The sequence below is a fragment of the Cercospora kikuchii genome (genome assembly GCF_019650295.1).
Source record: "Cercospora kikuchii DNA, contig_00001, whole genome shotgun sequence".
NCBI lineage: Eukaryota > Fungi > Ascomycota > Dothideomycetes > Mycosphaerellales > Mycosphaerellaceae > Cercospora > Cercospora kikuchii.
This window is the reverse complement of record NW_025408582.1, coordinates 1504846-1528780: the sequence shown is the minus strand read 5'-3', so window position 1 is coordinate 1528780 and position 23935 is coordinate 1504846. Positions and strand designations below refer to the sequence as shown.

The 23935-nt window shown below is 53.1% G+C and overlaps 11 protein-coding genes across 11 annotated transcripts; 7 read left to right on the top strand and 4 right to left on the bottom strand.

The window, feature by feature from the left end:
* Positions 1–381: 381 nt before the first annotated feature.
* On the bottom strand, positions 382–2419 carry CKM354_000053300 (uncharacterized protein; the record flags this gene model as incomplete). The annotated part of the gene is made up of 3 exons (XM_044795622.1): positions 382–2009; positions 2060–2183; positions 2237–2419. The coding sequence occupies 3 exons, from the start codon at positions 2417–2419 to the stop codon at positions 382–384; spliced, it is 1935 nt and encodes a 644-aa protein (XP_044651557.1).
* A 160-nt stretch (positions 2420–2579) lies between these two features.
* On the top strand, positions 2580–3717 carry CKM354_000053200 (uncharacterized protein; the record flags this gene model as incomplete). Its single annotated transcript, XM_044795621.1, has 2 exons — positions 2580–2930; positions 2992–3717. 2 exons carry the CDS (start codon positions 2580–2582, stop codon positions 3715–3717), a joined length of 1077 nt encoding a protein of 358 aa, XP_044651556.1.
* Position 3718: 1 nt separating this feature from the next.
* On the bottom strand, positions 3719–5146 carry CKM354_000053100 (uncharacterized protein; the record flags this gene model as incomplete). Its single annotated transcript, XM_044795620.1, has 2 exons — positions 3719–4999; positions 5048–5146. The coding sequence occupies 2 exons, from the start codon at positions 5144–5146 to the stop codon at positions 3719–3721; spliced, it is 1380 nt and encodes a 459-aa protein (XP_044651555.1).
* A 153-nt stretch (positions 5147–5299) lies between these two features.
* CKM354_000053000 (uncharacterized protein) lies at positions 5300–6964 on the top strand (the record flags this gene model as incomplete). Its single annotated transcript, XM_044795619.1, has 2 exons — positions 5300–5589; positions 5638–6964. 2 exons carry the CDS (start codon positions 5300–5302, stop codon positions 6962–6964), a joined length of 1617 nt encoding a protein of 538 aa, XP_044651554.1.
* Positions 6965–7392: 428 nt separating this feature from the next.
* On the bottom strand, positions 7393–7749 carry CKM354_000052900 (uncharacterized protein; the record flags this gene model as incomplete). Its single annotated transcript, XM_044795618.1, has 1 exon — positions 7393–7749. One exon carries the CDS (start codon positions 7747–7749, stop codon positions 7393–7395), a length of 357 nt encoding a protein of 118 aa, XP_044651553.1.
* A 1424-nt stretch (positions 7750–9173) lies between these two features.
* Positions 9174–10211, top strand: CKM354_000052800 (uncharacterized protein; the record flags this gene model as incomplete). The annotated part of the gene is made up of 1 exon (XM_044795617.1): positions 9174–10211. The coding sequence occupies one exon, from the start codon at positions 9174–9176 to the stop codon at positions 10209–10211; it is 1038 nt and encodes a 345-aa protein (XP_044651552.1).
* A 343-nt stretch (positions 10212–10554) lies between these two features.
* On the top strand, positions 10555–11778 carry CKM354_000052700 (uncharacterized protein; the record flags this gene model as incomplete). Its single annotated transcript, XM_044795616.1, has 1 exon — positions 10555–11778. The coding sequence occupies one exon, from the start codon at positions 10555–10557 to the stop codon at positions 11776–11778; it is 1224 nt and encodes a 407-aa protein (XP_044651551.1).
* Positions 11779–12076: 298 nt separating this feature from the next.
* Positions 12077–13699, top strand: CKM354_000052600 (uncharacterized protein; the record flags this gene model as incomplete). The annotated part of the gene is made up of 1 exon (XM_044795615.1): positions 12077–13699. The coding sequence occupies one exon, from the start codon at positions 12077–12079 to the stop codon at positions 13697–13699; it is 1623 nt and encodes a 540-aa protein (XP_044651550.1).
* Positions 13700–14722: 1023 nt separating this feature from the next.
* Positions 14723–19522, top strand: CKM354_000052500 (uncharacterized protein; the record flags this gene model as incomplete). Its single annotated transcript, XM_044795614.1, has 1 exon — positions 14723–19522. One exon carries the CDS (start codon positions 14723–14725, stop codon positions 19520–19522), a length of 4800 nt encoding a protein of 1599 aa, XP_044651549.1.
* Positions 19523–20164: 642 nt separating this feature from the next.
* Positions 20165–20990, bottom strand: CKM354_000052400 (uncharacterized protein; the record flags this gene model as incomplete). Its single annotated transcript, XM_044795613.1, has 2 exons — positions 20165–20590; positions 20640–20990. 2 exons carry the CDS (start codon positions 20988–20990, stop codon positions 20165–20167), a joined length of 777 nt encoding a protein of 258 aa, XP_044651548.1.
* Positions 20991–21220: 230 nt separating this feature from the next.
* On the top strand, positions 21221–23796 carry CKM354_000052300 (mannosyl-oligosaccharide glucosidase; the record flags this gene model as incomplete). Its single annotated transcript, XM_044795612.1, has 3 exons — positions 21221–21941; positions 22006–23492; positions 23548–23796. 3 exons carry the CDS (start codon positions 21221–21223, stop codon positions 23794–23796), a joined length of 2457 nt encoding a protein of 818 aa, XP_044651547.1.
* Between the last annotated feature and the right edge of the window lie 139 nt (positions 23797–23935).

Sequence of the window (23935 nt, the reverse complement as noted above, 5' to 3'; positions counted from 1 at the left end):
GCCGCAACGGATAATTGATGATCAGCAAGACACGATGCGACCGCGGAACGAGACAAGATAAATGACTGCGCAAGAGGAGGCTGAGTCCGTCTGTAAGTAGAGGCTGGTGTGGTGGTACAGCAGTCGTTCCGAAGCCTGCTTTACACGATGGTATGACGTTTGAAGCGCGTCTGTGGAGCTCTGCTCTGGGAATCCTGGCAGCCACGCAAACAAGGATTACGATCCTCACTGCGACTTCCCATTGGCCATACACAAACGAGTGCGCGTTTCGTCGTCGGATATAGCTTCCTGCATGCAGTTCATTATTGTTCGCATGAAAGCGTGAGCAGGTACGAGGTCTCAACTCAAGTCGTGATCGTCAGCAACGCCAAGAATACCAACTCAAGTCGATGGAATATTCCAATCCAGCGGGCTGAGATCGTCTACAAAAGAGAAGTCGTCCAGATTGACAGGGTAATTAGGATCCAAGTACGTGCCAAAGACATCGTCCATGCCTTCGAAGAGTCCGTGCCAGTCAGCTTCAGTCGACTGTTGCTGAGTATTAGGTGCGGCAACTTCTGCACCATCCCCTTCCGTGGTGGCATTGTCTGCAGCCGGATGATCGACCAGCGTGTGGGGCTTCCAGAAGCTTGCAGTACAGACATGTGGGCTGTTCCTGCCTTCCTCACTTCCAGCTGCGATGCGAAACACTGACAGATCCGATGCTTTTTCCAGCTGATCCAGCACTTTCTTCGCGATAGTCGCGATCACGTCCGCAGCAGACCAAGTGCGTCGCAATTTCTGCAGTATCTGGCAGCAGACTTTGAAGTCCTGACGGGCATCCTCTTGCTGATGCTGGAGTTGTGATTGACGTAAGTGCTGGTAAGATACTGACATCGCAAGTGAGATTCCATATGACAAGAAGGGGAGTGGCAACAGTGTTTGCAACAGGTTGGAGCTCATCAATCGATTGATCTCAATTGAAGCCAGACTTTGGCGGACGTAAGACGGTGTCGAGCGTCTGACATTCTTGACACCTCTCGACCGATGAGACAACACGGCGACCACAAGATAGTACAAGTGCAGCGTAGTCATCGTAGGCCGGTCCAGATGATGCGCTTTGCCTTCATCTAAGGCATCTTCGAAGGACGGAAAATCATCCTCCCAGCCAGTCAAGTCAACAGGGACACCGGGCCGGTAGAAACTGATCACCTTATTAAGCGTGTGAGTGATAGCCACCCAGACTTCGAAAGCGGGGAACCCGCTCTCGCCAGGCTGGAATGGCTCAATGGCGATATCACAATCGCTCATCGTGATGGGACGCCCGTATATGCAACTGTTCAGCCGGTCCAGGCACCAGAGACACCAGAATACCCTCTTTATCATTATATCATCACTCGACGGCACGCCAGTTTGTTGACCGAGGTGCCATCCCATGGTCTGCAGATAGTGCAGAGCTTGAACCAAGCAGAGAGTAGCCTCTTCAGCACCGTCGGCTGTTTCAGCATGTAGGCTGGTCAAGGCAAGAGTCCGGATCAGAGTCATTTTTTCGTATCGACCGGGAAATCGCAAGGCGGCAATGACAGTTTTGTGAAGCCTGCGGCAGAAATCGCGGGCCAGCATGGGAGGTTGCGATTCCTCCAGACGAAGGTGCGGCGCAGCTTCTGAATGTTTCGCAGCAACAATGCAAACCGCATGCACTAGAGCATCTGGTACCACTCCCCTTCCATGCTGGGCGCGAAATCCGGCCTCGTCCAGTAGCGGTAGAATCGGATGCACCTTGGCAAAGTAGACATCGATCAGAGCTTTGACAACGGACGCCGGAGGCCGTATCTCGCCTGCAGCCGCTTCGGTCGCCTCGTCTCTCGCGATATTTTTCTGTCGAACGAGTGCATCGTACTCTCTGCGGTCGACCCAAACGCCAATGTCGTCGTCGCTGGCACGAGCAGCAGGCTGGTGCCGTTGTAAGAAAGTCGCCTCTGGGTTGAGATCGCTGATAAAATGCCGGGAATTCGACGTAGTAGATTCTGCTACTATTCAATTAGATGCTGTATTGCTTTTGTTATGCGCTTGGGCGTACTCGGTGTCGGCAGGTGGCCGTTCGAAGACCCATTCGCCGCAGCCCGTTCGTCTGCGGAGTCAGTCTCGTCGTGATTCTTGTCTTTGTCGGAGTCTTCAGAATTGGCGAAATGGATGCAACGTTTCTGCTATAGTCAGCGAGCCGACTGCTTTGCCACGGCGAGCAAAAACAAACTACCTTTCGAGCTCTGCAGGTTTCGCAGGCTTTCGCGAGTCGCCTACGTTTGGGCGCACTGTCGCCGTAATGATTTACAAAGGTCAACTCCAGCGCCATGCTGTGAACTGGCGGTCGTAGGTTGCGACCGAGTGAGTCGTCGGCATAGGTTGGAGAAGGTGTTGACGAGGTACTGGGCGCGAACATGTGATCACAATAGGCAAGTGCAGGAGCGCTAGTCTATGTCCGATACGGCCGACTTCCCTGTGACGTTCTCGTTAACTGCTCGGGATGGAGGCAAATAAATGCAGACGAGGACCGTAAGTGTATCCTCCCATCTCATGTTCCTCCGAAAGAGCTAGGCGCGATGTTCGTTCTCCGCCATGGCTCGCGGCGGATAGCACAAGGTCTCCGCAGCACGATACCAAAGGCCACGCGAAGAACAGCTTCAAGAATCGCCATACCACTTCCGTCCACGCCGCCTCCCGTTCCATTGATCGAAACATGTCCTTCACCGACATGTCAATGTCGGGAAACGCCTGCTGGTCTCGACATCGAGCGTGAGACCGACCTCAATGGGTCAATGGCAGCGTACGCGGAGCAGCTCTTGCTGTGCACTGGCAAAGAAGACTGGAAGAGCAAGACTGAGGACGAGGAAGATGCTGTACTATTGCGTCAGTTGAGAAAATATCTCGTAAGAGGCGGCAAATATGTCGATGTGCGTGGATGGAACATATTCTTGAGATCGTGTATAATAGACACTGATACCTGTAGCGTAGCCATATCACAATGTGCTTCTCACATCCAGCTCGTTCCCAAGCGTTCAGCAGAAGTCGACGGATCCGATATCACGAACTCAGAACCAGTCATCGACGGAGGGTTCTACAATGTCCGCGTTCCTACTTCCGAGCTTTCAATTCGTGCCCTCAATACCAAGCGACCCAGCAGCTGTAGAAGCCTTCATCAAGGCATTCGTCCTTCCGGCTAAGCTTCACAAATCATACGATGCTCTTTCGCGGGAACAACAGAATGTTCTCTTACGTGAGCCCGAACGCCAACGACAATTCACAGGGACACGGACCGTTGACGAGATCCTCGTCTTGATCTGCGGGCATGGAGGAAGGGACGAGCGATGTGGAAAGCTCGGACCGATTCTCCGAGACGAGTTTGAGGAGAAGCTACAGCGACAGAATATCAGAATACTGCGAGGAATGCCGGGCTCTTCGAGCGAAGAAGGGGCCGAGCAATCGCAAGTGAGAAACGCACCCGCCGCTCGAGTAGGTTTAATCAGTCATATCGGCGGCCATAAATGGGCTGGCAATGTGATCATCTACATCCCACCAAAGTTCACAAGTAACGCTCTTGCGGGTAAAGGTATCTGGTATGGAAGAGTTGCCCCAGAGCACGTCGAAGGATTGGTGGAGAAGACGATTATTGACGGGAAAGTGATCAAGGATCTCTTTCGAGGAGGAATCGATCGCAGCGGAGAAATCATCCGCCTATAGCTTACTCGACTGCATAATCTATCAAGTTGAAGTCCAGATTTCTGGCCAGGCTTTGGACATGCTCCCACGTCACCAGAGGCCCGACTCTCCATTTCCCACCTGGTTCGAGCGGATCGCTGCTGCCTATCCCACCGGCTCGGACCAGAAGTCGCAGGTTGGAGAGTGTCGCGATCTGCTTATACACGTCGATGGTCGTTCGTACATCGTCTGGCAAGATGGCGTGTAAAATGGCAAGTAGTCTATCAATGGTGAATGCTGAAGCTGCGAGAAGATGTCGGGGGATCTGTCGTTTCTGGCTCGGTCTGCCTCCGGATCGTGCTGTACCACCGCCCTTCTTCCGTCTTTTCTTTTCTGTGGTCTTCATAAAGTACACTGCATCGAGTCGAGCTGGGTTGAACGATGCCAGATATGCTGCCACGAGCAACCACTTGGCATAGTATGGCAGTTCGTGCGTTTTGTTCTTCGCCACCACTGTTGAAGCATCCGCATTCCTGATGATCGAATCCAAAAGCACGTTTTCCTCTTGTAGCAAGCGACGCTGCGCTACGAGAAGCCTGCTGAAATCTCGTGTGCCGAAATCGCCTTTAACGACAGGGGCCACGAACGGTCTCCAAAGCTTGTAGCATGTCTCTCGGAACGACACGAGATCGCGAGCCACACTCTGCCCGAATGCGTCCCAAATGACAGCACAGAAGCGAGGCCACAGCCAGGCTTTGTCTTCATCGTGGGTCTCATCGTCGTAATCCAGTTCATCAGGTGGTGGCTCGAGGAAGATGTCTGGTGGATTTTGGGCGACAATGTGGACAGTTTGTGCTCGACTGTATGAAGAGAAGTGGACATGCGGAACGCCCGTCTGGTATAGGAATCGAGGCGAAGGATGCCTGACGATAAGTATAGTGACCAGCTGAGGCACGACTTCTCCCAGTCGGCCCAGCGCGGGCAGGAGTGTCGGTGGTGCATCTCGTTGCTCGTCAATTCCATCAAGAACAAGAACGAACTTCTCTTGTCTCTCGAGTAGTTTCTGCAGATGCACCACTAGCGCGCTGATGTTCTCGCAACGTCCAGAGTATGCTTCGGCATGGCCGTTGACCTCGTGTTGGACTATGCCTTCGTGGACGGCACTGACAATGCGCTCCAGGAGATGCCTTCCAGTAACACATTCTTGACAGCGGACGAGCGCGTGGCGCAGCTTACTCGATTCCAGAAATGCCCTGACGATGGCGCTCTTGCCTGTGGCCTTCGGGCCGTAGACTACGACCGAAGAAGGTGTGGACTGAGCAGGCTGTGCTGGTCAATAAAAATACAGTTTCGGAAGGGGAAGGCCACGCACCGATATCAGAGCAGATAAATGTCGCAGCGGCACATCTCGACATGGCCACTGCTCTGAGAGCGACATCAAAAGTTCGTCGGGCAGCATCTTGAAACCCATCGTTGTTGAAGTCGAGTTCGCTTCACATGTGAAGGCGCTCAAGCGCGTTGGTTCGCGTCGCGCTAGCAGGGGTCGGATTCAGCTCCGCCGCCGCTTGCTGCAGCTCTTGCAGAATTTCCAGACGCAGAAGTGAAGACAAACAGAAGGAACGAAATGGCGTTGCCCGGGCTGCGCCAGCTGCTGCCCGCGTGGTGTTCACCATGGCTTCTCTTCAACTTTCTCACTCCCCCCAACATCCTCCGCAACTTTGTCCGTCACAAACTCCACTTCATCTCGGCCATCATGGCGACGCTCCTCCGCCGCGACTCGAAACTCGGCATCGAGCCAGAGCCCAAGCGACGCATGGTGCACCTGAAGACGAAGGAGGAGTGCCGCCTCGGGAACGAGACGATTCAAGTTTGGACCGTTGAGCTGCCTAGCAAGCATGCTGAAGGGATTCTGAAGTACCTTACCTCCCTCCATATTCACGAGTCTACTCTGATTTGGAACAGAGTGATCAAGGACAATGTCCCTGGTCAAGACACCATTGACCTGCAGCATCTCCGTCGCTTTGCAAAACCCAAGTACCTGCCCGAACATGTCCTTGGCAAACGTGATCTGGCCAAGGAGATGTATGCTGTTCCGCGAGCCTGGGAGTCGATACCATCCACGGTCATGCAAGCACCCGGTAGTACCGCGTGGGAGTACTCGATTCCAGCCAAGCGAAGCGGCGGCAATCGCCCTGCGACTTTGCACCTGCTCATCTGCCCCACCAAGATTATCGGTCTGAGGGATCTGTACGAGGTGTTGAGAGACCATACGCCATTCTGCTCCAGCGCCGACTCATGGGCCTACCCACTGGAGATCAAAGAAATCACAGTACCACTTCTCGCACCTACCAGTCCCAAGCAAGCTCAAGACTGGACAAGAGACTACTGGCCAACCTTCTACCGCAAGACCAACCCCTTCGGCGCCCACCCAAGCAGCATTGAGAAAGCAGAAGAGGAGCTGCAGGCGCCTTCAGAAGACAACATCAGCGTCGACCAAGCCTTCGCTCTCGCACGCAAGGCCGGAGAAGAGAATCGCCGGCTGGGTATTGGCACAGGGGCAGGCTGTGTCATCGTCGAGCGCTTCGAGGGCAAGACTGAAGTCATTGCCGTCGCCGGCGATGCAAGATGGGCACCACGAATCCCCGACATCCCCGAACCAAATCCCAAGAGCATCAAGCAAGGCAACATGATGGGCCATGCAGTCATGCGCGCTGTGGGCATGGTCGGACGCAAGCGTCTCCGAGTCGCCACCACAGCGATCGCCCGATCCGCTGCCAAAGCAGAAAGCAACTTCCACAAAGGCGGTCTGTCTGTCGACCCTGCAGCCCGAGATGCTTTCTTTGCCGACCTTCCCATCAACGACCTGGAGCGACGCTACTTTGAGAAAGACAACCTCAAGCCAGATGGATATCTCTGTCTCAAGCTCGAAGTTTTCCTTACCCACGAACCATGCATAATGTGCTCGATGGGTTTGGTGCACAGTCGAGTTGGACGAGTCATCTTCAAACACCGTATGCCAGCCACTGGAGGCTTGACTGCCGAGATGACTAGGAACGATTCCGGACCGGTCGGCCTTGGCTATGGCATGTGCTGGCGCAAGGAGCTCAACTGGCAGTTCATGTGCTGGGAGTACATTCCCGTGGAGGAGAGTGGCACAGTCGACAGGCAGAGCAGCGCTGGAGTTCTCAAGGATGAGAAGTACCCACCCTCTCCAACAGAGGACACTGAGCCACCAGACTTTAAGAGTGCTAATGTTACTGTGACTAGCTTTGCGCGCATGCACGTGTAGAACACTTGTGATGCAGAATGGAGCTGGCGGAGCATGAGTTACGAGAGTATGAAACAAACGGCAGACCTAGACTACAGCTTGGAGCTTGGAGTAGGCATGCCGGAGCATGAAATGTTGAGTTTTAGCGTCGGCGTTGTGAGAATGGATGGGAGGAGGCCTTATGGCTTCTTGTTGCTGGTTACAGTGTACGATAATGGTGGACAAAGGTCGCCGCGTGGACGAGCGCCACAGATGGCAGCGCTACTTTGTAGACATGCTTCGAATGGATCAGTGTCTACATTTCACGAACATGGTCGTTCCACTTCCCTCGTCCCAATAGTCATTCATACTGTTGTCGTGTCTCGTAAACTCATGCGCCCGTCTCCGCAGCCAGCGATCCTTCCTCCAACGATCACTAGAATGGCCAACTCAATGCTTCATGCTAAGCTCTACTTCCGCCCCTGCTTCTTCTCTTTCATCTCCCGCAACTTTCGACTTATACCAAACTCATGTCTTGGCCTGTCCGCGTATGCCTGCAGCGTTTCCTTTCCATAGTACCCCGTGAGTGTTGTTGTCGAAGGCTGCAGGTACCGCTTCTCTTCTGCCCATTCACGAAGCGCAGCTAGATATTCTGCTTGTGATGGGAAGCCTCGGTATGGTGTCGGGGTCGATGTATCGACGAGTGTTCGAGCTGGAGATGCGGCGCGAGAGGATGATGTGGGATGTTGCCCCTCGTCTGCGATTAATGTGCGTTCGGTCTCTGTGGAGGAGCGGGGATGGCGGGGTGATGAGTCGTTTGGTGCCATCTTTGGGTTCTGCTGTTGTGGTGAGACGTGAGGTATTTGTATCATGCAAAGAGAGAAGCGTGATAGTGGTGAGATATGAGTTGATGAAGGCGCCTATCGTTTGTACTCGCCTATGGCTTTCCGCCACCCTGCACGAGTCGAGACTTGAGAGGACGACAGCACTTAGTGAGTTAGCGGCCGCGGCATATGCCACGTTCTTTACGTTGCGATCTCAATGGCGAAGAGCACTGGTGGTGTCGTGAGGCATCTGGGTCAGCGTTTTTGCCATGATGCTACATCACTGGGGAGCGGCATCCTCGCCGTGTAAGTGCAACTTCTCGAAGCGTGGTCGGTTCCTGACCTTGAGCTGCAGGTATATGCAGGCTGCATGCAGCCAGACGGCCGTCGTTATAGCTGTGCACGACAAGCTGTTAATGACCGGAGAATATTTCGAGCGCTGGTCTGCATGTCTTGAGCCATTGAGCCTGTCAGCCATCGTCTATCCGTTCGCGACTCTTCATGACACTGCTGTTGTGTGAGGACGCGTCGTGATGAGAACCGAACCGACTCGAATGGCATTTAGCCTGAAATTGACCGTGCTCACGCACGTCCCTTCTCTGCTTTCCACTGGCTTTCCGTGGAATCTCTTTCCCACGGCATCCCAAGCCATCGCTCCCTAAGCACATGCCTTCTTATTCTTGAATGCCAAAGTGTCACAGTGGAGCGGTCGCTGTTGATGAACCGAAGCGAAGTTGTTGGAACAGAATCGCAAGGCCACGAGAAGTACAGAAAAGCCACATCTGACGTGGCCTCGAAACTCATGCGACCTTTAGTCGATTCATCTTGATTGATGGACAATTGTCTGGACCTTTACAAGAACCGGACATACAGTGCTCGACATTAAGCACTCGTAGCGAACAGGTGACTTCCTGTTACGGCCGTCAGCGCCTTTTGGCTCTATGCACAGTAATCTACCTGCCACTTTGGAACTGCACGTGTCGCTCGAAAAGGCACTCTCTGGTTGTTTGCCAGCGAAGCTTGGTCTTTATCCGCAGTACCATTTGCTCAGACTTCGTCAAGCGAAGGAGTGAAGCTAACATGCAGTGACCTATTTCGACCGATACCCTCCAGCCCTCTGGTCAGGTAGAAGTTAGCCGACCCAGACTACGCAGACTGCAAGAGCGTCTAGCAAATCGCACCCATTGAGCTCTGCTCCAGACCCCGCTGGGTGTGCCTCAAGTTTCAGGACGCGCGATGTTGTGTTCATACGACCGAAGAGGGGCCATGTGACTTTGGTATCTAAACGAACTCAAGGAGATTGGTTTTAGCCGCACACGGAGAATGGGCTATGACCCCAGAGTACAAAAGGCCTGCAGGTTTTCCAGAGGATTTCTTAAAACTATCGACGAGAACATCTTCAGCGATATCTGACTACGACTAACAGAATGCTACAAGTCACGAGGTTCATCCTCCTTGCTGGTGCAGCAGTCCAAGGCGCCCTGGGTTCTCCAGTCGCGAAGCCTGAGCCTGAGCTACTCGATGCTCTTAACGCGCCAACGAATACAATCGAAGCAAGACAGTGTGGATTTCCATCCTCATACAAGTGGACTTCTTCCGGTCCTTTGGCACAGCCAAGTAATGGCGCGAAGTCTCTCAAGGACTTCACGGTGACTACAATCAACGGACAGCACATCGTCTACGCCAGCTACTACGATGGCACCAACTATCGATCGCTCAACTTCGCTCCTTTTGGCTCTTTCTCAAGCATGGGAAGTGCGAAGCAGAACCCCATGACCAACAGTGCGGTCGCCCCAACTCTGTTCTTCTTCAAGCCAAAAAACATCTGGATTCTCGCCTATCAATGGGGTGCCACTGCGTTCTCGTACCGCACTTCGAGCGATCCCACCAACGCGAATGGCTGGTCGGCGGCACAGCCTCTATTCTCTGGCAGCATCAGTGGTTCCGACACTGGCCCAATTGACCAGACCCTCATCGGGGACAGCAGCAACATGTACTTGTTCTTCGCCGGTGACAATGGCAAGATCTACAGAGCCAGTATGCCGATTGGAAATTTCCCGGGCAACTTCGGTTCTGCGTCGACGGTCGTCATGAGTGACACTAGGAACAACCTGTTCGAAGCGGTCCAAGTCTACACCTACGGCACGAGCAAGTACCTCATGATCGTTGAGGCAATTGGCAGCAATGGGCGCTATTTCCGCTCGTACACTTCTACCAATTTGGGCGGCTCGTGGACACCACAAGCCGCAACAGAGAGCAACCCATTCGCTGGCAAGGCGAACAGTGGTGCAACGTGGACCAACGACATCAGCCACGGTGACTTGGCTCGCAGCAACAACGATCAGACCATGACCATTGACCCCTGCAATCTGCAACTCCTCTACCAAGGCCGAAAACCTAACGACAACCCTTCCGACTACAATGCTCTGCCGTACCGCCCTGGTCTGCTCACGCTCTCTAGGTGAGGGTGACCGGTGGCTCAATTCAGATCGTGAGAGGTTATGACAGAATGTGAACGGTTGGATTATGGAGATTCGAGTTTTTATGGTACATAGTCAATGCATCAAGCAGAATTATTTTGTCGTTGTGGCAGCTCAAGCTTTCAGCAAAATCCATATCCATGTACGTAACGTGAAGAAGCCGAACAAGCCTCGGAGGATTTGATGTGACATTGGCTAAACTTTAAACGGACACGTCTCCGTTCCTGCCCATGTCGATGTCATACACGTCAAGTGACCAGCTACCTTTGCGGTGAAGGCCGTCTGTTCTGTATTTGTTGCATTTCAATTCTGGAGTTCGGTGCATGTCATGTCTTTGAGCGTAGGAGCGTGGAGAACATTGGGTCGAGCAGCGGGGACGAGATCGAACATTGCCCGCTTTTCGCAATGCAGTAGGCAAGCGGAGGAGAAGCTGCCAGAGGGCAAGGGAGCTGAAGACAAGCCGACGGAAGTGAGAGGGCCTACTTTGGCTGAAGAGCAGCAACAGAAGAAGAGCGAGGGTAAAGAGAATACGCAGCGGAAGAAGGCTTCGTTTGGTATCCCATCTCTGGCCTTCTTTGCTGTAGGGCTGCCGCTTGGATACTACTTTAGCGATTCCCTTCCGCTTCGCAAAGGTACTGCGCTGTCGGATCCTCAAGAGTTCGTCAAATACACTTTGATCGGCAAGGAAAGCGTTTCTTCAACATGCGCGATATTCCGACTACGGCCCTCCACCGGAACGACAGTCGACTTGGCCGATCCGAACCTCGAGCGAGCGATCACGAGCGTCGAGTTCAAGCAGCCGCAATTGCAGATTGCAAGGTCATATACTTGTCTGCCGCAAGCAGATGGACAGCATGAAGACGAGTTACGATTTCTCATTCGGAGAGAGCAGAAGGGAGAAGTCTCCAACTTCCTACACAGACTACCTGAAGGCGCTGAATTAGAGACGCGGGGTCTGCATCAAGAGTTCATCCTGCCTGAGAACGTGAACAGTGTAGCGTTTCTAGTAGGAGGGACGGGCATCGCTCCTGCGGCACAAGCGGCAGACATTCTGGCTGGTGAAGCAGATGTGCACATCTTATGGGCGAGCAGGAGACGAGAAGATTGTATTGGGGGCTTCAGTGATACACAAGTCGAGCCTAAGAGGACAGGCTGGGGCTTCTGGGGATCGTCGAAGCCTGCAAAGGACAATCAGCGGGCAGATGACCTGCCCAACGCGGAGAAAGGCGCTCTTGTCACTATTCTAGAGAGCTTGAAACAACGATCAGCCGCATCGAGTGGTCGCAGTTCGCGCCTTGCAGTAGACTATTTCGTGGACGAGGAAGGCTCGTTCATCAGGCCAGAAGATGTCAAGCGCATGATCTACCGGCTCACAAAAGACCAGAAAGACTCAGACAGTGGGCGGAACATCTTGTTTGTCTCTGGGCCAGAGGGCTTTCTGAGCTATTGGGCAGGTTCAAAGCAGTGGGCGAATGGCAGGGAAGTGCAAGGCCCGTTGCGCGGTGTACTTTCGACTCTGGATCTCTCTGGATGGGACGTTATCAAGCTTTGAGATGCCCTGAGCGCGTGTCCTGAGGTACAGCACAGCAATCATCGACAAGGCACATTGCACACTGCAACAAAACTCGCTCGTGAAAATGTGAGCTCGGCTTTTGCGAGCTCGGCCGACGTGGGGTGAGCGGCCTCCTGGAGCGGACCACCTTGACCGGCATTGTTCCGCGCTTTGGCAGAATGTATCGCTAATCGTATGTTAGCTCGCCACAGATGTGCCGACACGCTATATACCGCCTTCGAAAGAATGGGCCCTTACTACTCATCCACCGGTGCGCTGCACTCTTCCACACGCCAGGATGTCGACTGGAGAGCGAGATGAAGAGAAGCATGCGGCAACGTCACATCATGCTGCCGACGGCGAACTTGGACTAAGCGACAATGCCCAAGTCTTGCACAAGAAGGATGTTGGCCGGCCAGCGTGCTTCAACAACACTTTTCAAGAAGTGCTGTTTGTACTGGCAGCCACAATGGCCATTGGCATGTCTTCGTTCTTCGCAGGCACCGTTACGGTTATCTCTAGCTTCATTGGCCGAGATCTGGACATGTCGACCGCTGAGATCACCTGGATCTCCTCCGCGAGCTCCCTAAGCAGCGGCGCTTTCCTGCTCTTCTTCGGCAAGATCGCTGACCTGTTTGGACGCAAACTCCTTTTCGTGGGCTCGCTTTTCCTCTTCTCAGTCGTGTGCCTGGGAGCTGGCTTCTCGCAGACGGCCATCCAGGTCGATGTCCTATCGGGAGTCCTTGGGCTGTTCAGCGCTTCTGCTGTTCCGCCTGCCGTCGGACTGCTAGGTGTTGTCTACGAACAGCCTAGCAAGAGGAAGAACTACGCGTTCGCGTGCTTCTCGGCTGGAAATCCACTAGGCTTCGTAGCGGGCACCATTTTTGGCGGTATTGCGACAAGCATCTTCAACTGGAGAGCATCGTTCTGGCTACTTGCGATCATCTTCATCGTATTTACAGTCATCGCATGTTTCTGCGTGCCGAAGGACTTTACTGACAAGGAGGACCTGAGCTGGGATACCGTCAAACGCTTCGATCTTGTGGGCACGATCCTAACCGTGGGAGGAATTGGCATGTTCTCTGCTGCGCTATCGCTGGGAGACACGGCAGCAGAGGGATGGAAGACCAACTATGTGCTTGGCCTCCTGATCGTAGGGCTGTTGCTCATCATCGGATTTGTCTTCTGGGAGCTCTACTTTCCATATCCGCTGATGCCCATGACGATCTGGAAGGACCGCAACTTCACTCTGGTTCTCAGCATACTCATGCTTGGTTTCGTGGCGTTCACGCCCGCCGCCTTTTTTGTTGCACTATACTTCCAGACTGTGTGGAGAATGGGCGCTCTGCAAGTTGCAGTGCACGTCCTGCCAATGGCGATTAATGGCATCATCGTCAACTGCTTCGCCGGGTGGGCGCTGAATCGCATTTCAAACAAGCTGCTAATGGGCATCGGCGCCGCTGCTTATACCATTGCTTGCCTTTTGTTCGCCATGAACCGAAGCAGCGACTCGTATTGGGCCTTTTGCTTCCCTGGACTGGTTCTCATCGTCGTCGGAGCGGATCTGGAGTTTAACGTGGCCAACATGTATGTCATGTCGTCAATGCCGCCCTCGCAGCAAAGCACTGCAGGAGGCATTTTTCAAACTGTCACCAAGCTGTGCATGACAATTGGCTTGGGTATTGCGACAGCTGTTTTCAACGCGCAAAAGCGAGAGCCGACCATGTCGACTTACTGGGACACTGAGACACAACCTTATGCTGCGGTCTACTGGATGGCGACTGCTGCTGCTGGCCTGAGTGTGTTCCTTGTGCCGTTCTTGACGATCGGAACACAAGGGAATACGCAGAGCAAAGCAGACGACAGATTGGAAGAGAGCGAGCCTGCGACGCCTGTGACCGAAGCGACGAAGAATGGCTGAAGCATCGAATCTCATGAACGAAAGACAGAAGGATTTCACTCTTCAGATGTTCCATGATGCCGCAGTTCGACACGCGTACACGGAGGACTTGCGCCTGTGCGTACACAGGCCAAAACTAGCGTACGAGGTATACGAGGCTCGCAGCCTAGCATCGCCAAGAAGAGGATCGGAATGCTGACACAACAATGGCTGCATGTGTACGACACAGGCGCTGGTGGCACAGCATACCACAAGAGACCTGGGCAACAGCATCGGAACAATGGTAGGACTATCAGCAATATTGTTGTGATGGCTCTAGAGTGCGCAGTCCAAATAGGCTCACCAAGGTTCGATCAACACGATGGTGGTCCTTGTCCTGGTCCGTAAGACGGCAGAAGCCGACGAGCCTCAATAGAACTTCATCTGGTAAATAGTGACAGGCAAACTTTCCAGCTCCGATAGATGTCCTCAACTTCGTCTCGTGATGTGTCAGCCTGGTGATAAAGATGTTGGCAAGATGGACTCTCCATCAAGATCGAGGTTCTGCAAGAGCCGGCGCATTAGCCGAACTCGTTCAAGCCCCATCGGACTTAAAGAGTCCGGACACGCGAAGTTGCACGCCAATAAGGCGCCGAGCCTTCTTCGACATCAAAGACGTCAACGGCCAAGGCTCCCATCCGCGTGTCTGCGCCTCCATCGCCTCTTCTCTGCGTGTGGGAAAAGGTTCGCTTTGGTCTTGTCGCCCTTGGCTGTTTACGGCTTGATGACGGGCTCTACGGACGCCTCCTACGGGACTCAACAATTACTCTCTCTCGTCGCCGCCTTGCGCGTGGCAATCTGGTGAACTTGCTGCCGGCCGTAACTACCTCCACGGAACAACGTTTGGACCTCTTTTATCTCAACACAGCCGCACATGTTTACTGAACAACTCCTGCCATGATATCACGACTTTGTCGTTACTAATTCCAATAAAAGGCTGCACTTGCCTGGCGACGGCCATCTGGCATTCCTGGAACGGGCAGACAGGACCAGCACGCAGGCAGCATGTTTTTCCGCCAAACATGGACGCTGGTCGAGAAGACTTTGATCATCGTCCTCTACAGGCACTGGCTGGGGACGTTGATTCGCGCATTTCTGGCCCCCATTATTTTTATGTTCATCATCGCGTTCGCGAAGAACTTCTTTGTGCCGCCTAGTGAGTTTGGCATCGGGCCAGCGAGGCCTATACGAAGTTTGAGCGATGCGGCTGCAGCGAGTGCGGGAGGACGCGACCTTTTCGTGGCAGTTGACAACGGCTTTACGGGTGGAGACATCGCTTCGATTATCGAGACTATTCGGGAATCGATCACGGGAGCTGGGAAGACTTTCGAAATTGTTGGAAATGACGAGGAATTGTTAACGAGATGTCCGTCTTCGATTCGAGGAGTTTCGCCATGTTTTGGATCTGTGGTGTTCGAATCCTCGCCGAATGAAGGACAAGGCGGAATCTGGAATTATACAATCAGAGCGGATGGAGCCTTTGGCGAAAACATCTATGTCGACCAGGACGACAACGATGCAGACATTTACGCCTTGCCTCTGCAGCGTGCCATTGACTCCGCCATCGCGTCTCTCGAAGGCGTGACACTGCCGGATAATACTCAGCAATATGTCTTCACCACAAAGACCCCAGAAGGACGCGAGCGCAACATCATTAGGCTGTATATGGGCACTCTCATTGATATTCTCGGTCTGGCATATTTCATCGGCATAGTTGGTATCGCCTACCAATTGACTGGACAAATGGCAATCGAACGAGAATTGGGAATGAGCCAGCTGATCGAAGCCATGATGCCGAATCGTCAGCGATGGATGCCACAGGCTGCTCGTCTACTGTCTCTCCACATCGCATTCGACATCTTGTATTTCCCAAGCTGGGTAATCATGGGCGCCATAGTAGCTGTCCTGAATTATACCGACTCGAGCATAGGGATCTGCGTGGGATACTTTATTCTCGCAGGTCTGGCACTGTCCTCCTTCTCGATTGCATTCGCTGCACTCTTCCGCAAAGCGCAGCTGTCTGGTATTACCGTCGTCATCACGTCGATCGTGCTGGCTATCATCATACAAGTCGCTCCGAGTCCGTCAACAGGAGCTGCTTATATCACGAGTCTGCTCTTTCCTCCAATCAACTTTACGTTGTGGATCATTTACATGGCGTACTGGCAGCAAGAAAACATGGGCGCCGATCTATCGCTTCCACCTCCAACTGCACCCTGGAGGATGCCAGGCTATGTACTGTACATCTTCTGCGTCATCCAGATTCTGGTGTACCCAGTTGTGGGAGCGTTGATCGAGCGTGGTCTTTACGGTACTGCAACCAAGTCGCGCCAGCTACGCTATGAGGAGAGCAACTCGCAGGAGACTGTCAAGATCACTGGATTGTCAAAACACTATCCTCCTGGCTGGTGGTCCCGAAACATCGGATCTCGCTTTACCAAGAACCCGAAGGAGACAGTGTACGCAGTCAACGACTTGAGCCTCTCGGTCATCAAAGGGCAAATCATGGTGCTGCTCGGTGCCAATGGTAGTGGAAAGTCAACCACGCTGGATACTCTGGCTGGTTTGCAGAAACCCACCAACGGCACTATCGAGATGGACGCTGCAGGAGGTATCGGTCTATGTCCGCAAAAGAATGTCCTATGGAACGAACTCACAGTGTACGAGCACGTACGGCTGTTCAACAGACTCAAAGCGACTGGCAAAACCGATTCGAAGGCAGAGATACAGGCTCTGGTTTCGGACTGTGATCTCGACCAAAAGATCAACGTCCGCTCCTCAGCGCTGTCAGGAGGTCAGAAGCGAAAGTGCCAGCTGGCTATGATGTTGACTGGTGGTTCGCGTGTTTGCATGCTTGATGAGGTTTCCAGTGGTCTCGATCCGCTCAGTCGCAGGAAGATCTGGGACATCATTCTTGCGGAACGTGGTAAGCGCTCAATGATCTTGACGACTCACTTCTTGGACGAAGCAGACTTGCTCTCCGACGACATTGCCGTGCTGTCCAAGGGCAACTTGGTCGCACATGGCTCTGCTGTAGAGCTGAAGCACAACTTGGGCGGCGGATACCGTGTGCGCATCTACCACGAAGATGCGAAGGAACTGCCGGAGCAGCTTGTGGCGACCACGCGCAAGCAGGTATATCATGATCAAACTGTCTACCAGCTCGCGGACTCGGCCGCTTCCGCTCGATTCATTTCAGAACTCGAAAGGATCGGTGTCCGAGACTATCAGGTCAATGGACCTAGCATCGAAGACGTCTTTTTGAAGCTCGCGGAAGAAGTCAAAGATGAGCTGGAGAAGGGCAGAGTTGACAGCCCGTCCGCGTCTGACAGCGAAACTGTTGTGGTCGAGGAGAAAAAGCTACAGCTCATGCCTGGCAAGGAATTGTCGTTCTTCTCACAAACATGGGTCTTGTTCCGAAAGCGCATTACGATCCTGATGAGAAACAAGTGGCCGTACCTCGCCGCACTTTTGATTCCAATCCTTACGGCCGCCCTTGTCACGCTCTTCCTGCAGGACTTCGATGCATTAAGTTGTCGACCCGAGGACCAAGTACGGGAGGCGCGATCGCTATCCCTGAACACCGGGCTCGCTATCGGCGCGAACATTCCTGCTGGACCTAGCCAGGAACAAGTTGATGGCCTTCGGGAGGAGTATCCGATCTTGGGCGCGAATAACTCGGCAGTCGTCCTGGTCAACAGCTTCGAGGAGTTCCAGGATTACATTTCTACGAACTTCTCCTTCGCGACCCCTGGTGGATTCTTTGATGGCGACACACCAACCTTCGCGTGGCGTGGCGACTACGGCGTACAGTTTGCAGTCGCTGCTCAGAACATGATGCACGCCAGCCTTCTGAACATCCCCATTCAAACCGCATATCAGCCTTTCGATGAGCCCTGGGCTCCAAATGCCGGATCGAGCCTGCAATTTATCCTGTACTTTGGACTTGCTATGAGCATCTTCCCTGGCTTCTTCGCACTGTACGTCAATGTTGAGCGACTGCGCAACGTCCGGGCTCTCCACTACAGCAACGGAGTGCGTGCTGGTCCGCTCTGGCTGGCGTACACTTTGTTCGACTTCATGATCGTCCTGCTGGTCAGCGCTCTTGCCATTATCATATTCGTGGCAGTCTCGAGCGCTTTCTACGCGCCGGGATACTTGTTCTTCGTATTCTTCTTGTATGGATTGTCGGCAACACTGACGGCATACGTCGTATCGCTCTACACGACGAGTCAATTGGCAACTTTCGCTTTTGCGGCTGGAGGCCAGTGCAGCTTCTTCTTGCTGTACTTTGTGGCTTTCATGTGCATCATCACCTACATCCCGGCCGAACAAATCGACAGCAGTCTGGACGTTCTACAGTACACCATGTCGCTCTTCTTCCCGGCCGCCAACTTGCTGCGATCCCTCTTGCTTACCCTCAATCAATTCTCGATCCTCTGCAGGAACAATGAAGTGGCATCATATCCTGGCTCCTTCAGGGTATACGGCAGCTGCATCCTCTATCTACTGCTCCAATGCGCTGTCTTGTTCCTGGTGCTTGTCTGGTATGACAGTGGCTGGAGACCTGCTTTCCTGGCTCGCAAGCAACACCGCAAGGCAGATCTCGAACAGATCGACGATATGGACGAGGAAGTATATACCGAAGCGAAGCGAATTGATGGCGCGGCTGACCAGCTTCGCGTTAAGCACGTCACCAAGGCCTTTGGACCCTTCGTGGCGGTACAAGATGTATCATTTGGTATTCCGCATGGCCAGACTTTCGCACTGCTGGGTCCGAACGGCGCTGGAAAGTCCACAACTATCAACCTGATTCGAGGTGATATGCGACCAAGCGAGGGTGACATCGAAATTGAAGATATCAGCATTCTTGGAAAACGTGCAGCTGCTCGAACACATCTTGGTGTCTGTCCGCAGTTCGATGCTATGGACCAGATGACTGCCATTGAGCACCTGCGGTTCTACGCTCGCGCTCGCGGTGTGACAGATGTGGAGCACAATGTCGAGCAGATTCTCCATGCTGTCGGTCTGGCGCCTTTCAAGAACAGAATGGCTGGCAAGCTGTCCGGAGGCAACAAGAGAAAATTGAGTCTCGGCATCGCTCTGACGGGTAATCCGTCTGTTCTGATCCTCGACGAGCCCTCCAGCGGCATGGACGCTGCTTCGAAGCGTGTGATGTGGCGTACTTTGAGTTCCGTCTCCGCAGGACGCTCACTCCTCCTAACGACGCACTCCATGGAGGAAGCAGATGCCCTGGCTGACCGAGCTGCTGTCATGGCAAAGCGCATGTTGGCAGTAGGCACAGCAGACGAACTTCGCAAGAAGCATGGAGATGCATACCACGTGCACTGCGTCCACAAGGATGCGCCATACAGCAGCGATCAAGACATGGCCGAGATCAAGACCTTCGTCCGCAACACTTTCCCTGGAGCAATCACTGAAGACCGTGTCTTCCATGGCCAATTGCGTTTCAGCGTCCCTACTGACCGCACTGCTTACCGCGATGACTCGTCACTTGAAGAGAAGAGTTTGGACGACAAGAAGAATGCTGTCAGCCATGTTTCGACAGGTTCTGCTAGTAACAACGGCATCAGCTCGCTGTTCGCACAGCTTGAAGCGAATAAGGAGAAACTTGGTCTGGAATACTATTCCGTCTCTCAAGCGACCCTGGACCAGGTCTTCTTGTCCATTGTTACAAAACACAATGTCATGGAAGAGAACTATGCCCGAGCACAAGGACAGAAAAAGTTGGGTGCTTGGGGGAAGACGAAGCAGATCGTTATGAACGTTTACCATAACGCGTGACGAGGTTGTGTGTGGATAGCTGAGGAAGAACACCAAACTTTCAGAATTGAGGAAAGAAAATAAACGAGATGAATAGACATGATTGCATGGCATAGCGAGAAGGAATTTGCACGAGCGAAAGAAAGAAACAGAGTACAGGACATGTATCTGCATGGCATAGCAAGAGTGTGTTTCTGGCATTGCAAGCGCTTTGAGCTTTCTTGTGGTGTATAGATTGAGCCATTAGATGATGATACCCGGTGTATAGATTACAGTCTTTGCTGCTTAATTTCCCCAAAGCTACCGTTCGGAAGTACACAAGCACTGCTGACTCGGAAACCTCACGGCTGGGCTACTGCACCTCTTCAGTGAACTGCATGGCACAGAATGCGTTGTGTTGTTAGAGACGGGGCTGATCACTTGCGATTACCAGCTGCTTCTCAGGCAATTTCTGAAGGCCCGTGCTTGACCGTAGCCGACCTCGTGAGCTAGGAGGCGTCTTATGGTCCTGAGAAAAGGCTCGTGCCTTTCTGATTCATCCAATTTCGCCTGCACTCCAATTATGGGAGGTGTCGTATGTTGGGACCTCCCATGTGATCATTGATGAAGGAGAAATAGAACATCAAAATGCCGTGGTATCATTTGAGTCTTCTAACTATGCTGTCATTTATCGTGAATCGTCTCGGTGTCGTCTCCGTTCATATGGTGAGCGGCTGCGCTCCTGTGCACGCTCTCTGCTGCGACTCCGTGGCCGCTCGTCGCGTTCTTTGCGCTTCCGGTGCCTGTCATCATCTCTTTCACGGCTGCGATCTCTATGCCTGTGACTGCGGGGCTCTTCTCGACGTTCGCTTCGATCTCGATGTCTTCTTTCTCGAGACCTTGATCTTGACTTATGCCTGTGCCTCCGAGACTCTCGATCGCCTTCTCGTGACCGTGATCTTGACCTTCTGTGCCTGTGACGTCGCTCACCTCGCCTGTCGTCCCCATCATGTCTTCGCCTCTTGTCTCGACTCCGACTTCGCTCCCTCCGTCGGTGCTCACGCGACCGATGTTCCTTCTTCTCTCTCGACCCCAGGCTACTCTTCGCCCCTTCATCCTCCTCCCCATCCCCCAAAGCCTCCCTTAAAGCCTTATTCACCTCTTTTTGACTGATCTCGCTCTCCCCAAGCGGCTGCAAATTTGCATTCGACCGATCCGGCACTGGCAACCCGAGAGCAAGATTCATCGCATCTTCCTCCGCCTCTTTAACCTTGCGCATTTCTTCGCGCTTAGCTTCTCGCTCTCTTTCTGCGCGTTCTTCAGGCGTCAATTCCGCATCGTCGGCTTTGGCGTACCAGTTTAGGTCCTTGTTCTTTTGCCAGCGGCCGACTGGAGCCATTAATGAGTGGCCGAGATAGTTCTCGCGATTGGTCGCATTTTTGACATCGTCCCAGCTGAAGTTGACACCGCCACGAGAGCCCTCTTTACGGACGGTCTGGAGGAGATCCATGGTGGTTGGAGGGAATGTCCCGTTGGTGGTGGTTGGAGGAAGAGCGGGCAGCAACGAGTTGGCGATAGTGAAGCGGGCGGAAGCAGCTCCGCTTGAAAGTGTAAGGTTTCTTGGTTGCATGCTCCCCTGCGTGTCGGTTGTGAGCCGTGCACTGCCAAAACGTGGCTTTCTCAATATATGTGCTTCTGAGACCCATTGAGCTCGTCTGAGCTTTTCTCTCAAGAACCAACATGGTCAAAACGTGGAGTGTCAGCTCGTTGCTGGCAGCTTCCTGTGCTGCACTGGTTGCAGCAGAAGACAGCTCCGTCTTCAGCAAGGCTTCGAACGACAGCTTGCTCTGGGGCCCGTATCGACCCAATCTGTACTTTGGCGTTCGGCCGCGAGTCCCGAAATCTATTCTCACAGGCCTTCTCTGGGCACGAGTGGAAGATTATACATCGGTGCAGAATGATGTGCGATATACTTGCGAACAGCATGCTGGCATGGCTGGTTATGGCTGGGACGCCTATGATCCAAGAACTGGCGGTGTTCAAACTGTGCACGACAAAGGCAATGGCATCGACATCGAGACGAATTTTGTCAAATTCGAAGATGGAAAAGGTGGATGGGGCGCAAGAATCAAAGGCACACCTCGAGAAGATGCTGAGAGGAGAGAAGGCAGCACTGGTGGTCCAGAGACCATGAAAACTGCAGTATGGTTCACTGTCAGTGCCGAGGGCCTGGGAAGCATCGAGCCTCTCGGCGCCGAAGCTGCTGAAGATACGGGCTATGAGGGTGATGTGATACTTCAGGGCGAGACACCATCGCTTGGTGAATTCCGGCTGGTAGTTACCGAGCCCGAAGGACAGGCGCATCCCGTGCACAACCACGAGTCGTATGCGAGCAAGCCTCTAGACCGCACTCTGGTATATTCGCAAAAAGTCCAGGAGCAAGCGCTATGGCAATCAAAGCGTAAGTCGATGCGCTCAATCCTCGTAGGCCAGCTGAATATATCAGTATCTGACAAGGTAAGCAGCACTTCTCTTTCAATCTCTGAAAAACACCATCGATGCGTACCTCGAGGAATACACACAGGAAAGAATGCCTCCTCCGTGGCAGACTTATACCATTCAGAACAAGCCTGGTCCTGGCAACATGCACATCGTGCAGAAAACCTTCGAGGGTCCATTCGAGTTCGACGTTCTCTTTACGCCCAACACTGCGAGCAAGCCTGCCACCTCGGAGCAGCTTAGCAAATCCCTCAAGACTGTCCTTGATTCTTTCGAGGAGAAGTACCTGGAAGTACACAAGCCAGCGGCTCCTTTCACTGATGAGAAGTGGCTCGGCTTCAGCAAGTCACTTTTCAGTAACTTGATTGGAGGCATTGGCTACTTCTATGGCGAGCAAGTGATCGATCGATCCTATGCGCCAGAGTACGAGGAGGAGAACGAGGGATTCTGGGAGGAAGCTGAACAAGCCCGCGCCCGCAACGAACAGAAGCCCGAAGGTCCATACGAGCTGTTCACTTCTGTTCCTTCACGGCCTTTCTTTCCTCGCGGTTTCCTCTGGGACGAAGGATTCCACCTGCTCCCGATCCTCGACTGGGACACCGAGATTGCGATGCAGATCGTCAGCTCGTGGTACAACACTATGGATGAGGATGGATGGATTGCTCGTGAACAGGTCCTTGGCGCGGAAGCACAAAGCAAGGTGCCTGCTGAGTTCCTCACTCAGTACCCTCACTACGCCAATCCTCCTACTTTGTTCATGGTTGTCGAAGCCATTTTGGACAAGATCGACCACAAGGCAGGATCTGGGGCCGAGTTGAATGTCAAGTCGCTCGGCCATGTTGCCGGTCACCACGTTGCAAGTCCAGAGTCCATCAAAGCGTGGTTCAAAGAACTTTATCCTCTCCTGCAGCGCAACTTTGACTGGTACCGTAAGACGCAGTATGGAGACATGAAGACCTACGAGCGCAACGCTTTCAGCTCCAAAGAAGGGTACAGATGGCGTGGTCGTACTCCACGTCACATCTTGACTTCTGGTCTCGACGACTACCCTCGCGCCCAGCCGCCGCACCCAGGTGAGCTTCACGTTGACCTCATCAGCTGGATTGGTTTGATGAGTCGCAACATTCAGCGTATTGCTTCCTACCTGGGCGAGACCGATGATGCCGCAAAGTACGGGAAGATCACGGAAGCGATCCGAAAGAATGTCGATGACTTGCACTGGTCGAAGGAGCACAAGACCTATTGTGATACAAGCATTGATGACTACGAAGAAACCGCACACGTCTGTCACAAGGGCTATATCAGTATCTTCCCACTCATGACTGGGCTCCTTGATGGGAAGCACGAGCACTTGCCAGCGATTCTGGATCTCATCTCCGACGAAGAGGAGCTCTGGAGTCCTTACGGCATCCGCAGCTTGAGCAAGAAAGATGAGCTATATGGCACTGATGAGAATTACTGGAGAAGTCCAGTGTGGATGCCTCTGAACTACCTCATTGTCAAAGAGCTATACGTAAGTTGTCCTGAAATTGCTATAATCTCTGTCGACATGAACTGACCTCCTTCAGAACCTTGCCCAACAACCTGGACCAGAACAAAAACGCTGTGCCAAGTTGTACAGCGAACTGCGCAAGAATCTCGTCACCACAGTGTATAACTCATGGCTCGAGACTGGTTTCGCGTGGGAACAATATAACCCTGAGACAGGAGCTGGACAACGTACCCAGCACTTTACAGGATGGACGAGCTTGGTTGTCAAAATCATGGCTATGCCTGACGTTGCAGGAAAATCCAATGGTGGTCATGATGAGCTGTAGTCTATATAGAAATTCAGTATACTGATGTCTAGAGACATAGAAGCGGTTCAAGAGCTCCCAGACGTTGCTCGTTTGTTTTGTGAGCTATCAGACCTGGAGCTTTAGCACGTCATCCTGCAGGCGTCCTCGGGCCGGTTCT